This window comes from Sitodiplosis mosellana, unplaced genomic scaffold (assembly GCF_009176505.1).
Source record: "Sitodiplosis mosellana isolate CC-2019 unplaced genomic scaffold, AAFC_SMos_1.0 Smas_scaffold_38, whole genome shotgun sequence".
NCBI lineage: Eukaryota > Metazoa > Arthropoda > Insecta > Diptera > Cecidomyiidae > Sitodiplosis > Sitodiplosis mosellana.
Window position 1 is genome coordinate 2,469,820 of NW_022595280.1, and position 13,557 is coordinate 2,483,376.

The 13,557-nt window shown below is 37.2% G+C and overlaps 1 protein-coding gene across 1 annotated transcript in view; it reads left to right on the forward strand.

The window, feature by feature from the left end:
• LOC129569500 (chitin deacetylase 1) overlaps positions 1 to 13,557 on the forward strand; it is a 69,456-nt gene that overhangs the window by 9,903 nt on the left and 45,996 nt on the right. The window contains exons 2-3 of the mRNA XM_055448353.1: positions 6,452 to 6,555; positions 7,798 to 7,909. Coding sequence (XP_055304328.1) covers positions 6,452 to 6,555; positions 7,798 to 7,909 — 216 coding nt within the window. The remainder of the gene's footprint in view (positions 1 to 6,451; positions 6,556 to 7,797; positions 7,910 to 13,557) is intronic.

Here is a 13,557-nt window from a genome sequence, read left to right on the forward strand (position 1 = left end):
TTAAGTATGTTAAGTACATACTTAAGTATGTTAAGTACATACTTAAGCTTAAATACGAGGCTTAAGTACGTATGTTAACAAGTATGCTAAGTAAGTACTTAAGTAAGGGAGTTTAAGTACGTCTCAAGTCACGTAATTAAACTCAAGTATGTTAAGTACGTACATAAGGGTAATTAAATTCTACGAACGAACGAACGAACAAACGAACATGTTCGTAGATTCTACGAACGAACGAACGAACAAACGAACATGTTCGTAGATTCTACGAACGAACGAACGAACGAACGAACATGTTCGTAAATTCTACGAACGAACGAACGAACAAACGAACATGTTCGCATACGAACGAACGAACGAGCGCTCGTTGACCGCTCTGCACGAGAGTCATGAATCGGTTGATTTTTTTTTTTTTTTTGATTTTTTTTCATGTTTTGTCAGATATGGAACATAAAATGAGACCGAGGGAGAGAGAGAGGCAGAAGATTCGTATGGCACGGAACTTCTCTGGATGCTTGAATATGCTTGAAACGCGACAAATGGCATACATAATAATAATACAAAAACTGAAACGATATTACAACCAACAAACGAATTTGGAGTAACAAAAAAGCCATTTGATTACATTTTAAGCTCTTTTTTTCCTGGATAGATTGTTGATTCGTTGGTTGTCTGATGCATCATACCGCTGTTGTTGCTCTTGTCTCTTGTGCGAGCGATTCATTTTTTTTCTCTGCTGTTGGTCTCCCCATCTCTGTTTGGCCCCAGTTTGATTTGTTTTGAGATGCATTTTTGAGGATTTCATTCAGATTCATTTCAATTCTTTGCATGCATTACCCTCGTCCAAATTCAGGCACTGATGCATCCACGTCCGCAACGCTGTACGCTGGTGGCGAGGCGAAGGGACACCAGAGCATGGTTGGTTGATGCGTTTACTAAGTTGCCAAATGGTATTTTATATAAAAGTGTGTGGTGCAGCAAAAAAGCGCTACCGGCAGTATAAAACATTGTTTATAATTGCATAAATTGGTGCTTTTAAATTATTATGGGATTCAAAATAAATATTTGCTCATGCTTTTGTATGTAATTCAATTGGCGAAATTGGTGTTTGTGTGTATTCGTTTGTGTATGGCCGTGGTTGGTTCGCGATGCGTTCAGTATGTTATAAACTTATTCGAATCATTTGTATACCACACACACATACACACACACCGGTCGAGTGAGCGAAAAGTGCGCTCGAAAAAAAATTGTTCGCTCGCTCATTTCATTTGTTCGAAAAGTTTGAATTTTGCTCGCATACTTGCTGTTTTCATTGTGTGCCTGTGTTTATCTCCACATATTCAACTCTCGGCCGCTTTGCATTCGCTCGAACCCTTTTCGTTCACACACACACCGAATATTACGAATTATTCAAATGGGTTTTTCATCCGAATTTTTGCTTTGTTTCGTTTTTTCCCCGTTTCTTTCTCGTATATCTTGTTTGCGTGTATTTGCAGCACGTTCTCTGCGGCCTCATCAATAAGCATAGCGTGCCATTTTCTTATCCCGTGTGAATTAATTTTGTGTCATTTTCCTCTCTGTCCTGTGTTCACTCGCTCTCTCGTTCGCTTGCCGGCAACCGACACTCGTTACAATTTAATTCCATGACCAATGGAATGCGTTGTTTGTGCGAATGTTGTTAAATTAGACGAAACAATTCCCCAACTACAGCAACCAAACACAGAGTAAAAAAAGTGTATAACGTTAATACTACTTTCCGAACGAATTGTCTAGGTTTCAAATGAAAATGTAATTTTCTCTCTCTTTTGCTCTTCATCCCGACACTGTGTATGCGATGCGGCAAGCAAATTGAAATGCTTAGCAACAATTAACTGGAAAATATACACGAACGGAGTAACAAAACGGAACAATGTTTTGGCCACAGAAATGTTGGCATTAAATGCAATTAAACCAGAGCCACAACAACACAAAAAAAATTAGGCGTTTGACAAGTGACTAAAGTGATTCTTAAGCTCTGGCTAAAATTTCACTTGGGGATCATCGTCCATAATTGTTGGTGTATTGTTAGATTTTCTATCAACGCAATACATCAAAATATAAGTTCATTTATCCACTTTTCAAAGTGTTTTCACACCAATCACTATGTGTCTCTCACTCTCACCCTTCTCACTGGATGCGTCAAAAAGAAACAAGTCACAGGAAAAGAAAAGACAAATCATGAACAATTGACGCACAGAACTTTTTGCCATGGATATTTATTTTGCTAGATTTGAGCTCAATCAATCACTTCACAAAGTCCCAAGCACTAAACTTTGATCGAAGCATGATGGAACGGATTGTGTTTCTGTGTGTTAGCCGAGGAAAAACATTCATTCGATCGAATTCCATTCGGTTCGGTTCGGTTCGATTTTGGTGTAGTGTGTGCTGTCGATTCTGAAATAGAAGCGTCCGTCCGAACCAACACAAATTCAACGCATAAAGAATGCCGCAAAACATATTTATCGATGCCGAAAATAGCACTCCATCGTACGAACGAGAACAGGGAGCATCGAGCACACAGAATGTGTCGACGTGCAGCTGATCTGAAAAGCAATAGCGTCAAAATGAAAAGGTTAAATTCATTCAGCAAATAAACGAAAACAATGTGTTTTCGGAAAGAATGCAGAGAGAGAGAGAGAGAGAGAGAGAGAGAGAGAGAATGAGAGCAAGAGAACAAGAGAGTGAGCTTTTGTTACGAATAAAATACGTTTATTGTGCGGCAATAAAGTGTTCTAAGCGACTTCTGCTTCTTATTGTTTGCAGTATGACGATTGTGTGATAGTTTGGCCAACCAAATTACGGAAGTTCGAGCATAAGCAGTCTCGATATGAAATGTTTCACAAAAAAAAACCAATGGAACAAACCAGAAAAAAATAGAAAATCCCATTCGAATTGCAACTAAACTGAAGAAAACAAGCCGATGAAAAAGTTAACACAGAACGTTACAAGCGACGTTTTCCACACATTTGACAATATTTTCTTATACGATAGTCGAAATCGTTGCTTCGATTGTTTTGTGGGATGAGAAAATAACATATCAAATAGTATCGCTTATATTCACGTAGCCCTGAACTCTCTTTTTCTCCCTTTCCATCTCCCTCCCTCTCGATTGGCTTTTCCCTCTACACAAAGCTCGAAAGATTTGTTCCAACTAAATTGAAACGGAACGCTTTTTTCCACACTATTCCACTCGGTTCGTCTTTTTTCCACGGCATTGTCGGTGTTTGGTGCGAGAAAAATTCCCATACCGACGCGAAAGAATGAGAAACAAGGAATGTTCAAACACAAAAAGCAAGTAAAAACCAGAACAAAAACAAATATTTGAAGAAAAGAAAAGAAAAGAAAACAATAACGATAAAGAATCGAAGAAAGGCAAAGACACATACACATACACACAAAGAATAAGGGCAACAATAATGGAATATAAGGTAAAACATTGTAAATGAACACTTGGGTCTTTGTCAGTTCTTTAATTTTTTTCCCTTGTGCCTTCTGCTGCCTCGTTCGTTTGCCTTCGTCTCTTCCTTTCGATTCCGGTTGGCTCTCCCACATTTCATATATGCTTCCGTCTGATGTGCAGTGGAAAAAAAGAAGCGAACGAAAAATTGAATGAATCACAAACGGCTGAACGGCGAAATAGAAAAGAAAACGATGGGAACTTTTGATGTTTCTTTCGGTACATTGAAATTTTAGCTCGACAAACGGCAGCCGATAAGGCGAGGCCGGCGACAGCAGGGAGTTCGAAGAAAGAGAATTGACAACCATTGAAATTGTGTTTGAAAACAATACCCGAACACACTAAACGAAAAAGAACAGAAATACACACCCAGCACGAGAAAAAACCTATCATGATGAAGACAAGTGCGAGGTAAACGGAAACCTTTAACGCGTTGTAACAACAATGTAAATTCGGTGTAAATTGCTTATTGTGCCGAGCCACCGCCATTGTCGTTTGTATGGATGTGTCAGGCAGCAATCCAATGCTTGGTTTTTATTTTCGAATCACATTTCGTTGTACTTTTTTCTTCACTTTTTCTCTCCCTCACACTTCTCGCCCGATTGGGGATGGGTTTTTGGCATTATTCAAGATTTCTTCAATAGCGACTTTTGCTTATTGTTGTGCTTTCGAAATCAGCATCATTGTAATTCTCATGGCTTACGACTTAAACTAGAGAATTGGTTTTGGTTTGGTTCGATTGATCATCGGATTTTTGCACTTCATTGAAGATTTGCTCGTTGGCAATTTGCATTGTATGCAAACAAAAAAACACACGCATTTGGAATATTTACGGTGATTCGTTTCGTTTTTATTGCATTTTTAATGTTTTTCAACCGCTTATTTTTGTTGCGGTGTGCGTCACACGCATTTTATCTCACCTGACGACGACAATGTGCGCAACGACAACGATTCCACGTATTTTGTTCCCGTTCTTTTATTCTGTGTTCGTCATGTGTACGTTCTTTTTTTTTGTTTGATAAATTCGCGTGCTGTGATAGCATCGTTTTTCAGTGACAGTTTCACCATCAAAACTAACGTTCGACACACACACATACACACGATTCCACTCAACACAAAAGGCATATCGTTTTCGATATTTCTTGGCACAACAATCAAACCAAAAGTATGTGTGTTTAGAATGATTATTGTGTATGGAGATTGTTGACGTGGTGACAATTGTTATGCTCACCATTGTGAGCTTCGAAAAGGTGTTTCAACATCTCGCCTGAACGAATGACAAATGACAAGCACTTGAATTACAAAACTTGATATAGCAAACGTGTCATTCTCACACATTCAAGCGGAAGAGCGCACGCACGCACGCATTGCATATGCTGATTTTCGTCCCCTTAACGCACTGCCTTTTATGTGTTTTTTAAGAAGACGATGATGGCAATATATTTAAACAGTATCGGCGCGAAAGTCTCGCATTACTTTGCATAGTTTTGTACGCCTTCGTTTTATCTTGATTGCCACTTTTCAGAATTTCTGTTTTTTTTCGTTCATTCGTTTGTGTTTTGGATCTCTTTCATTCTCCGTGTCGCGTTCGACGCTCTTTCGTCTACCAACTTACCACTTGGCATCACTTTCAATGGCGTAAACAAAATCACAAATCGCATCGAAATAACCGAAACAGGGAAAATTGCACCCAGCAATAACATGAATGCTCAAAACTCAAAAGGAGTATGAGTATGTGTTAGAGAGAGCTCAGTTGATTATCTGTTTGCAATTCATTCAAAAGTTTTACGATTACACGCTCTACAGAGCAAACGATACGTGCTATAAATTCCTTCACCGTTAAAATGCTCACTTAGCGCAACTTGCTACTTGTGCTTTTACTTCACTGTGTGCTTGTGTGTAAACGACCCCGACAGCTTCTTGTACGTAAAGTTTTATAGACAACGCAATGCGTACTTTGGATTTTTTTTTATTGGAAAGCAGTAAAATGACACAGGCCTCGGTGTATAATATATATACACTGTGTATGCCTTATTGCCGACAGGTTTTATGCACTTTTTTCGCTTCACATTTACCGCTCATAGGTTGAGTGAATGGCAATGATTTTCGTAATTAACGAACTTTGCCAAATAATTGAAAAGTAAATTCACTCAATTAAAAATTCGTTTGAATGCCTTGTTCTTTCAAACAAAGAAGATTTCGGCAATTCTCATTGGCATAAAAAGGGAATGGTGTAGGTTAATTTAAGAACAAACGATCGCCTGATTGAGTCAGATTAAATGTTGGAATGAATAAAGCTCATCGAAAAGTTCAATTATTTATTTCACTGTACTTTGGAATCAATCAAAAAAAAATTCGCTGAAAAAAAAATCGTTCGATTTATTTTGCATTCAAAGTCGCTGAAGCACCATCGAATATCCCTTTGAATTCAGCATTAAAACAGCTTTTTACGCTTAATTCGTCTGTTTAAAATCGTAATTCCATGATAAAAATGCGTGGTTCAACATAAACAACCAGCACTTATATTACATACACTTGTAAAAAATGACGAAAACAATCCGTGGAAAATTGAAGGATTTCCCGAATTACATGTTATTGTATCGCATTAAAATCGCCGCACAAAAATTGAAAATAAACTCTATGTGAGTGTGTGTGAGTATGTGAGTTCGTATCGAACAATAAAAATCAATGCTATTAAAATGGTCGGGCACGTACAAGCCCTTCACAATTGAGTGTGTGATTTTGATCACCCACTCATAATATTTTGATAACGGCAATGAGTGTAGCAAATCAATAATGGAATCGTAAGAAAAACTTTGAAATACCACTTTCAAACCGTTTTTTCCCCCCATCTGATCGGCACCCATCAGAACCCACATCAATGTTTGTATTATTTATTCTTTCAATCATTTGATTTTAATTCCATTCTTTTTGTCACTCGATTCGTTTTTTCTGTAGGTCAAAAAGTAGCGGCGACAACAGAAAGAGTAGAATTCAAGTGTCCGTCTGGATATGGCAATGGAAATTTTGCCGATCCAGCTACGTGTCGACGATTTTATCAGGTGAGTTGATTTTTCTTTCTTTCCTACAACGTGTGTTTGTGTCAAAGACACACTAAATGCTTGTTTGTGCCCATTTTGGTTTGTGCCCATTCTCGTTGGTTTTTTTCTCTCTTTCGTTGGGCCTCAAATTTCAAGAATGAAAGGTGAAACTCACAGACGAACCCAAAACTCATTTTGGTTTATGGTTCCTATTTGCATTGTTCTTCTTTTTTTGGTCTTGCTGTGATTTGGTTGGTAAATTAAAATGATTGTCTCTTCGACCATTGTTGTATGGCCGCTGTGTTTCGCAGTGCAGTATTGAAGAGGAAGAGGGCATTCTCAAATAAATCTCCAGCTGCTCGGATGCATAATTTTTTGTTATTATTTCGTGATTTCTATTTTTTTTCGAAAAGAAAACGACGACGACGACGACGACGATGACGACGATGACGACGAAAAAAACACACAATCACGATTTCAATTTACAAAGCCAGTGCATGCATTATTCATGAAACAATATTTTCGGAGCTCAAAAATGTTTCATCATCAGAAAATCTCCCCCACACACATATATAAAAGCCACGTGTTCACATCACCGCATTAAAAATGTCACCCAGAAGGTTATAAATAAAAACGACAGCAGAAAAAAAACACGGAGAGACCAACCCAAACGCAGCATTTCCATTTTAAAATTGCTTTAATAATTTTCTTTTGAGATTTGAGCTGTAGATGCAGAGAGAAAAAAAAAATTGAGTTTTTCCATTTATGAAGTTCATGCCAAGCAATTTTCCATTGTCCAAGGCACACAGCCGTGGTGGTGGCGACAAACAATAAAAAAGAAATCCAAACTTAATATTGTCAGTTTTTATTTGTTTGCATATTATAATCGACACTACAATGCACTTCACACAAATGGTTCTTTTTTCGGGCAAGTTTTCACATTCCACAGTGAAAATTTCATTTCCTCCGGTTTTTCTCTCTTTCTCTCCTTTTTCTGCGTGAACCATAACAACTTCCATAAAAAATACCTCAGTCAAAGGTGATAAAATAGATTTGGTTGTTTTTTTTTTTGTTCATCGAATCAACATCCGACCAGAAATGCTCAAGTTGTAGTGACTTTTGATTAGCTGATTTACATTTTTATTCACCCATTGTGATTCAATTGCATTTGATTTTGTTGTTTTTCATTCAAATTGGTAATGCTTTTTTCCCTCGAATTCTTTCACTTTTTCCGATTTTGATTTGATGCGCGAAAATGTAAAGTGTGTTGATGGATACCCATACTTGAACACATGCCCATCTGGATTGCATTTTGATGATGCTGCCAAGTACTGCACGTTCAAAAACGAAGCTCGCTGTGGACCATTAGCTACAAGTAAGTTAACTATAAGATTCCTTGTGCACATTCATTTGATAGATTTTAAGCTTTTGTTCGTGAAATTCTTCCGGCAGCTTTTTACATGTTTGCTTCAAATGAGTTCAATCTATACTGAAATCGTTTACTATTTTGGTATATCCATCATTTTGAATTCAACCCAATTTGAGTTTTATTCAAAATGCACTTCAAATCATGTAATGAAAAATTCCATGAACATCACCTTGATTGGCGTCTTTTCTAACTAACTGATTTTTAAATTCTCAAACGAAGAGACAAAGTGAAATAGTACTATTATAAAAGTCATCTGAAACGGAAAAACTTTTATATGGCTTCAAAATTTCGATTGAATGTCACCATCAAACGAAACTAACTTTCTATAAAATTAAAATTGAGGACATTGATTCAACATGAAATGGGATGTGTTCGAAGTGATGAAAGCATCGCACCCACTATTAAAGCGATAGATTGTGATTGATGCGTCGCTATTTGAAACTTGCTCATTTCATCGACAATAAACTGAAAAGAAGGATTTCAAATGACAGCAATTTTCCCGATTCTATGTATTCACTTGGGCTTATGTATCAGACGGAGGTAGTATTTTCAAGTGGTTTGCATTTTCTTCCACTTCACCAACAACGACGATGACGACGACGACAACAGCGACGAAAAAGAAGGTCATGAGATGTGCATTCCAGGTAAATTGCAATCGATCAAGTGAACAATTTTCTCTTGCATACTAGGAAAAGTATTAGCATTTTTATTACAAAAGCTTTCACTCATCGCGGAGAGAGGGAAAAAAACGTAAACAGACACGTTCAACTATTTGCAAGGTTCTTGGAAACAGCACCACATTTCATATGAATAATAATCGGTGAATGCAATCAGCATCAGTCTGTTTCTCTCTCTCTCTCTCTCTCTCTTTCTCTCGTATTATTTACGATTGAAATTATCATTTCAGAGATAGAGTAAAATGGCTTCAAAATAATATGATGGCACTTGCGAAGACCAGCGCAATTTATTTCGTTCATTTCAACAGAAAAAAAATCTTAAACACACAAAAAATGCACAACAAAAACATTTAACTGGGGCAAGGATTGCCATTTTGTTAAATCGAATAATAGACTTCATTCCGATTGAATGTGTTTGGATGAGTTGAATCATTTTCTTCATTTTTCAAATTCAAGCATATTTTTGCGGTTGCCCAAAACCAGAAGGTTGCATGCTCATGAATATTATCTAAATAGTGAAAGATGGTGGAAATGCAATAAAAAGACTTAGTGATTGAATGTGGGTGGATTAGCACACTTTTCGAAGATTTTCTCGAAAAAACATAAATAATGAAATATGCCCGCAATATCGTACCAAAAAAAGGAGTGAAAAATCAACTATTTCAACAACGAAGACGAACAAAAAAGAACCAGTCAGCCCATAAATTGTATACGTACTCCACTTGGATGCCACTTGCATATTCTTCTTTATATTCATTGTTTTGCAAATTATATTTAAACTCCTTATTCTCTCCCACCATTTTCGGTTTAATTTTCAACAATTATGCGAGCACTTTTTGCGCGGCTACATACGTTCGCCCACATAAAATTATTCATTTAAAAACAAATACACACGCATACATTGCAATGATTTAATGAGCAATGAGCTAAATCATACAATTAATTTTCAAGCACTTTTTTACCCAAAGTATTTTTTGTGTGTATGTGTATATCTGTATAATATTTCAACAAGGTTTGATGTTACTGCCATTAGGAAATGAGACGTGTATGTAGTACGTCTGATAGACCAAAAACCAAAGCGTAACAGCTTTCCCAACTAACTAAAAAACACACAGAGCTTTTGTGTGTTAAAACCGGCATCCATTTTAGGTGAGACAGGTATCGTGCGTTCCGTTTAGCTGCTGAACTCCAAACAACATATTTCGTTGAATAAAACTTTTCACTTTGATTTATTTTAAAGTTTTGCAATGCAAACTACAGCCAACGGCAACTCGAGAAACTTTCCAATTTTGACATGAATCTTGATGGAATCAGATTGTTCATGGTTGTTCATGGTATCGTTCGTAAGGTAATTTCAGTAGCGAATTAATAAACAATACCATCGATATTATGTGTACGAACAAATCGCAGCTCACAAAATGTTGCCAAGAATTTTCGCCCATTTTTCTCTTCTTCTCTTTCTCTCTTGCGTCTTCACGACAAAATGGCAGTGTTTTTGCATTTGCGACCGATGCAAAACTGAAAGTATCAATAAGTTAGAAACTTTAAAATTTATGACATTTGAATGCAATTTTCATATTGTTATTCACGTCACTGGACTGGAAATCATCTTTTATATCACAAAAAAGTGAATAGCACCATCGATTTTTCATCCCTTGAATGCTCGTTTTATCTTTTGCTTTTGTTATCTCTTTTTCTCTTCTGCTTCTATATGTCGCTCCATTGCTCTCGCTTCGCTTCGTCCCGCTTTTTCAATTTCGTCCCGGCTCTCCAAAAGCTATCTCGTTGGCTTCGGTTGGCTGGTGCAAAGAATAGGCGACACATTATTGCAATATGTTGCATCGGCAAATGTCGACCGGGCGAAGAACGGTGGGAAACTGAAAGCAAATCAAACTATGAACTGTCATACGTTGGGTTATAATGGTGACACGATTCAAAGACTTCATATGCATTGGTTGTGGTTGAGTAAAAATGTGTCACTTCCCAAGACGGTCATCGGATTGCGAGGGGCGCTGGAAAAATTCTAATTTCAGGTCGAATTTAAAAGTGAAAAATGGATGTGTGCAGTACATGTTTACGTTTACATTCACCTCTAGTTCGACTGGTGATTTTTTTTCCCTACCCTCCGTGTCGTTTTGGTCGTCGAATTTCAGTCAAAAATGTTCGAAAGAGTGTAACTTAAATTATGAAAGGGTGTGACTGGAAGCGTGAACTAGGACATAAATTCAACGAATAATGAAATTACAACAGCTGAATGCAGGAGGAAAAAAATAGAAGCAACAGTAACAGCATCACATTCGAATCGGGTTAAATGGGAAATAACAAACATATGGAAAATACACGGAGCTTGCGATGCTTTGAGTCTGATTGCAACAACAAATGTTCCGACTGAAAGCCAAAACGAAGTGAAACCAAATCGAAAATGGATAGTAAATAAAGTTATCACGTACGTTTTCTAACTGGGCTGCTACTGCTTCTACTTCTGCTGTTGTTTCGACGCTCGAAAGTGGTTTTTTGGCTATTAAACCAGTTTTTTTCTGCTATCGCTGCTTGTTCTCGGTCCAACCATTTCCATTTCGTCATTTCAAGCCGTTGTTTTCGATTCCTTTTGCTTCTTCTCCATCAGTCCAACATACTCACACACACCAACAGTGGATCACATCCACTAGTGAACAAGCTTGTTCGGACACCGAATGATAGAAAAAAAAAAATAATATACGTAACATGACTTATTTTTTTTCGTTTGGTATGCGCTGTTGTTTTGTTCTTCTAGCTTAACTTCGCCAAAATACTGGCAGTAGATGGAAGCAGCGTCACAAGCAAGCACTCATTTATTCGCTTCGACTTTCTTTACGAATAACTGTAAACAGGATTTGTGTTGTGTGACACATTTTACGTTTTGCCTTTGGCCATTCGGATTTGATTTGACATCCATCGATGTATCGCTGCTAGACTTCTAGCCATATCGCATATGTTTTTCACTCGCATTTGTTTACGCAGACATAACCCAATGTCTTCATTCGATTCCATTCGATTCGTAGTGTATTTATTTTTCTCATTTTATGAATTTTTTTCTTCGTTTGGTCGTAGTGTGTGTTTGAGCGAAAGCTTTGGGTCATCCCATTCGATTTATGATACTTCAATATGGAATACACATAGTACACGTACGATGATACGTTGTTGTTGTCGTCTCTCTGCTTTTGAGGACCAACAGCATTGATGCAATTTTTTGGACGAAAACATACCAAAAATAAACCACAAACAATGCCAACGACACATACACAGTGCGAGAGGAGCAGAACCAGTAGCGAAAAAAAGAAATTGACGACGATGACGACGATAGAGAAGATACGAAGATTGTGAACGGAAAATAAATAGAGAATGAATAGCGAAATGTTTGATGGCATATTTGAGTTGTGCTTCGCTCCATGCAGTACAATCCATTGACTCATATTTGTTGGAGCTGCGATTCGTCCTGCTCGCGTTCACTTTGGGTGCCATCACAATCGAACGATAACTGTTAGTTATTGTGTGTGAAAATGACGTTCATATCGATTCCGAAAAGAAATAGAACGCCCTTATAATGTTGGCTTCGAACGTCCGTTCGTTCGTTCGTCAACATAAAAAGAAACTGTTTTGTTCATTCGTTCGTTCGGAAGGTTTGAAAAAAATTATTTTGTTCGTTCGTTCGTTCGTTCGTAAAATTGAAGAATAACTTTTTTGTTCGTTCGTTCGTTCGTTCGGATAATATGCTACGGTCGAACATGTTCGGATTTTATCAAACTATTCATATTACAATAATGATTTGTTTGTAACTCGTATGTAAACAACACACCAGTACAGAGTGCTCCGCACATAGTTGTTGGTATATTCCCGGCAAAATAACATTGAATTAATTTAATCCCAATGCGTTTGACTTGTGATTTTTTCTGGACCGTTCTAAGGCACATCATAAAATGTTTGTTGGAGAGTCAACAACGGTGACAGCTACGCGACACGAAAACGTAGTGATTTTAGTTTTGCTTTCGATAAAGAAGTAATATTGAGTGGAAAAAGTGAATTTACTTTTCTTTGGTTTACAAAATTATTTCTGAATTCTTCATTTTTTAGCATTTCAAGCAAATATTGTTCATTTTATTTTCGTGAATTGGACCGATTTAATTAATTTACTTTCAATTAGTGTCTGAGCACAACGATAATGAAAGCGAAATCGCAACGTGTGAACGACGTTATGCTAAAAGAGACGGAGTTGATTACGATAAGCCAGTGCCGTGAACCAGTGAACCATTTAATGAAACATCGGAAAACACCTGAAACAAAGAACGTGAAAAAAGCGAACGTATGGATATTTTTGAGGCATTTGTGGGTGCACCCAATATCGACACACCACCTTCATCTGAATTCACTGATGAACTTCAACGATACTTAAATGTGAAAATCGAATTCAAAGATCCCTATGAATTTGATTTGTGTTCATGGTGGCACAAAATTCGGTATACTTTTCCAAATTTATATCGATTATTTGTATCCAAGGCCGGGATAACAGCATCATCAGCACCATCAGAACGGAAATTAGTGAACAGCGCGGCGTTCTAATCTCCTGCCAGAAATGGTTTCTAATTTGGTTTTGGCACGAAATGGTCTTATGAACTTCCTTTAAATTATTTAGATGAATGATTTGTATAATAGTTTTGTTTAAACAGAAATTTTCCAATATTTTGAATCAATAAAATCCGAACATGTTCGACCGTAGCATGTTATCCGAACGAACGAACGAACAAAATGTTAAAAAAAAGCGTAACAGAAAAGTTGATGTTTGAACAAAGCAACAATACTAATATTATTGACCACACAAATTGATATGGTCAAAGATTGACAAAAAATGTATTGGAATAATTCTTCTACAGGACAATCGAA